At 37.2% G+C, this 4543-nt stretch overlaps 1 protein-coding gene across 3 annotated transcripts in view; it reads left to right on the forward strand.

The window, feature by feature from the left end:
• RNGTT (RNA guanylyltransferase and 5'-phosphatase) overlaps window positions 1-4543 on the forward strand; it is a 467131-nt gene that overhangs the window by 26928 nt on the left and 435660 nt on the right. For all 3 annotated transcript variants that reach the window (XM_019520359.1, XM_019520361.1, XM_019520360.1), the window contains exon 4: window positions 1737-1812. In XM_019520359.1, coding sequence (XP_019375904.1) covers window positions 1737-1812 — 76 coding nt within the window. The remainder of the gene's footprint in view (window positions 1-1736; window positions 1813-4543) is intronic.

Here is a 4543-nt window from a genome sequence, read left to right on the forward strand (position 1 = left end):
GTGTCGCATCAGATCAAGCGTTGTAAAGTTGAAACTGATGTCAAAGTTGAAACAGGGTGTCAATTTAGAAACGTTGTAACTCAAAACGTTGTAAGTGGAGGACTGCCTGTAGTTATAAGAGGTAGAAAAAAACATCATCTTTCTACCCTTTCAAATAAATACTTGTTGCCTATATTACATTTTTGAGTTCTTAATCAGTGTCCTTTTTAAATGAGTTTGAAAAAATTGCAAGTCTAAAGTAATCCTACTAACTTTGAGGAAATTCAATGCAAAGATCTTGTAAGAGAAGTAAACTGTGATGTCAGGAGCTGAGAATCATTGTGGTCTGAAATAAGTTAGACAGAGCTTGTTAGTAAGGGTTAGTAGGGGAAACATGAAGACGCTCAAGAAATGCATGAGAAGCTTTTCTTTTTTTAAATTACTGAAAATTTTGTGTTTTCCAAACGGCACCTTTTAATATCCTACAGATGTATAGAAATTAAGTATTTTTCAGTTTATAGAAGGTTACTACTGGCTTGCATGATACATGCCAATAATGAGCAAATTAGCTTAAAACTCTCATTGACCAATGATAACTATTTTGCTTGTAGTATGAAGGCAGGTAGTAATGTACATTGTTGAAACAATGCTATTTTTGTTTATTCAAAGAATGGTGAATCCCAGAGTATCTTGTGCTATAGAAGATAAATAACTCTTTACATTTTGGTCAAATAGACTGCAGCTGAATCTCTCTTCAATTTTTAACTTCTCTGAATTTGGTTGAGAAGATAGACATTTATGTAAGCATTACTGATATGGATGAGATTTTTTTAAATTTTGTCCTGATATTCAGAATATTAACAGCCAGAATAATTTGGGTTGGTATTAAATACTTAAACAAATATTGTGATATTTGTCAGTTTTTATTAAAGTCCAAGGTGACAGGGTAGCAGTTTGAGCAAGATATTAAATCCACCTTAAAGAATTCTTACAGCAGCAAGAGATGGTCTTCCCTTCAGATCTGGTTATTTGCCACTGGGTGGTGCTGTTACCTTAGGAATAAGGGAAATATAGACGCATTTAATTTTTTTTCCCCCCTTCACTGGAGAAAGTTCAATGAAATAGAGGCTGAAGAATAGTTAATAATTTAACCTTTTGCTCTCTTTAAATGGGAAAGGTAAGTAGTTCCAAGTGACTTATGGTATTTATTCTATGGGTTTCTTTTCATAGAAGCTTCTTTCAAAATTTAAATTGGCGAAATGTAGCCTTAAGTACCCAGTAACAAGTTAATAGCCATTTTGAAATGGAATTGAGGTTTATTGATATAACTTTCATGTTTGAATCTGGGGTAATCTTGATTTTTTTTAGTGCTGAACAGGATGAAATAAATACTACTGCTCTGCAAAACATGTGGTCATTGAATTGACTACACTGCTTCCTCTTATGGCCTCTAAATCCTGATCAGAAGGCATCTGAGTACATGTTTCAGCTAGATGTCAATGCTAGTAACAGTTAGCATGTTGAGCTGCTGTTGTGTCATAAACTGAAGATATGTAGAACTCTTAACGTGAATTTAAATACCTTTTTGGCTTTGTATGTTCTTTTATAAATATATTTATAATAAAATGTATGTAGATTTTCTCAGTAGGAATGGGTGTGAGCCCTTGGTAGTGATGGCTAAATATAGAATTAGTCAAGAATTCACATGAAGCATTGTTTAAATAATTTAAAATTATTTGTATGTGCTTGTTTTCTAGGTGTTCATTGTACACATGGTTTCAATCGAACGGGTTTTCTTATCTGTGCCTTTTTGGTTGAGAAGTTGGATTGGAGGTAATTTTGTACATTTAATTAGTTTTTGGTAATATGGAGAGGGAGTTCATTGCTTATGCTTTTCTGGAATGTATATCATTTTCATCATTCAGTTATTGGTCCCTGTGTATTTCTGCTTTGTCTGCTTAAGGAGTTAATTTTTAAAAAGAATGTTTTATTCTAATATTGAATCTACAAATGTAGACTTTTTTTCTTTAATATCTGACAAAATGTTGGTCTTATCTGTGTGTTTCTGTAGATGATGCCAGGAAAGTATTAGTTTTGAACAGCCCACATATTTTAACAGTATTCCTATAAAAATCTCTTTAAGTTTTAGTCTGTTTCAGTTGAGTTTGAAGTATGTAGTCAAGTCTGCAGTGGTTAGCCTCTATCAGATGTACTTAGGTTTTCATGCACGTATAAGTGTTGCATTCTCTTTCCCTTGTAGAGAATGAAGACTATTAGAACAGACTGATTGCATTTCCACGTAGGTTTATTGGAACTCCTTTGCTCTTTGCATGCCCAAAAGAATGAAGTAAATAGAGCAGCAGGAAAGTGACATGTATGCATACATCTGAAATGAAACAGATGCACGCTTCCAGGTCCTTTTTGGGCTTTTTTCAGACAAATGCAGTATGTGTGTTGCAGCTTATTGTTAAGCATCTAGGAGTTTCTAGGATAAAAATCCATGGTTTAAAACAGTGTCAATACTTCAGAAGAAAAATTCCTAAAAGCTTTGTCATGTCAAGGATGACTTTTGCGCATTTAATGATATCCTTTAAACACAGGATTTCCTCTCCTTCCCCCTTAACCCTAGTATAAGGTCTGTCTCCCTAAGATCTTGGTAATATATATGCTTTGCAACTCTTTTATTTGAAGAATAATTTCTACTCGGGCTTCTCTTTTTTACAACTGAGAATAAAGTTTATCTTAAGGCTGTTATATGAGTAGTGGGGTCACCTGTGAAGGAAAACTAATGTCACTCTTTTCCATTAATATTGTAAGCACGTGCAATAAGGGTCTCTCAGCCTGTGTCTTGAGAAAAGACTCTTTTTTCACAGTTCACTTTAATTCTAGTAACCCAAGAAATACAAATGACACCAGGCTTCAGCTGAGCCTGTGGATTTAGATCTGAACATTGTTTGGCAGGATGCTAGTGAGTCCTGTGTATTGATGAAATGGGTTCTTTCAGTTCCCCTAACTACTTTAAAAACAGCAAATCTTAACTTGGGCCACCGCGGGTCCTTTTTCCAGAAGGCAAGACTTTGAGCTAAAGCCTGCTTGCTGCCATATTCCTCCTAGGCAATCTCACCTGTCATTTCCTTACTTCTGGGGGACATGCCTTAAATTGGTTGGCCAAGTCTTGATTTTAGTTTCCTTTTTCTTTTAAACTTCATTTTTAAACTTTTTTTATTTATAAATGAAATCCAGCTTACCAAATAACAAATTTAACATTTAAAGATGTTAATCCAAAAATCCAGTCCCCTAACGTATGTATGTAGATATCTAGCATCAGTGCTTCCTTAACTTGAGTCCATGTCCACAGGCTTCTCTTTGTTTCAGTCTCTGACAGTTTTGTTTCAGTTTATTAAGCTTTTGTGTTACTTGAAATCTATATAATAATTCTATTCTCGCCCCCCTTTTCCTTAGAACTTGTATAATATAAATCTCACTGTTTTCTATTAATCTTTTTTTAAATTTAAAATTTATCTCAAATTTGTTCTTGAATCTAAATTCCTAGAACTTATGCTTTCTTTCAGTATCCAAAAAAGCTTTTCAAACTTGGAGTTTAGGAGTTCTTACTTTTCATAGTTAACTTTATGTTCTGAAACTTTGCCATATTTAATTATTTCTTTTTGTGGTTCTGGTAGTATGGTAATTAGTTTTGTAATGAATAACATTTGTTTTTTAGTTTTGATTTGGTAAATTATTAATTGTATGTATAAGATTTGTTCATCTTGGTCACTTCTGTAAAGAAAGGCCAAAGTTGTTAGAAATGGTAGATAAAATGCAGCTACAATAGTGAAAACCATCATAAAAAGCATTTTTGTAAGGTGACCAGTAGGGGTGCACCAGTATATCAGTTGGCTATTGGATCAACACTGATAAAAGGAGAAATGATGTTATCGACTTTTTGGGCCTTTTTGGGTCGTTGCATCCAATTAATTATGGCTGTGTGCCCAGAGCACCCTGGTGGCATACTCCAGGCCCCACGCCTCACCGCTGGCCTTAGCCTGTGGCAGACTACAGGTGCAGGCGAACAGTGGGAGGGGGAGGGAGAGCTGGGGAGCAGTCAGCGTGTGCTGTGCTCAGCAACCAAGGAACCGTTACCAGCTGCTGCTGTCACTTCAAGGCAACACCGTGCATGGAGCAGGGGCCTGAGCACTGGGGCTGCCACAGATGGGCTGTGTGTGAGTGGGGTAAGGTGACACGCGAGGGACGTTCTGTTCTGCTGAGCACCAGGCACTTTTGCAAAAGTGGCTTCTCTCTGGTGGCTGCAGGAGCTTGGTTGCATGGGGCTTGCCGGTGCTGAGGCAGCAGCATGCTCTGGGGCTCCAAATGTGCTTGGCATCACTGTCTGCATGAGGCTCTGCCCTGCCTCGCCTGCTCGGGATCGCAGTACAGGCTATGCAGGGAGTGGGGCTGCTGGTAGTAGCCGTGGATGAGGGGGCATGGGAATAAAGCCATCACCGCCTTCATTGAGGGTCAGAGCAGACAGGAGGGGTGTGTGTGTGTGTGTGTGTGTGTGTGT

The sequence above is a fragment of the Gavialis gangeticus genome, unplaced genomic scaffold (genome assembly GCF_001723915.1).
Source record: "Gavialis gangeticus isolate Ggan-Ray unplaced genomic scaffold, GavGan_comp1, whole genome shotgun sequence".
Taxonomy (NCBI): Eukaryota; Metazoa; Chordata; order Crocodylia; family Gavialidae; genus Gavialis; species Gavialis gangeticus.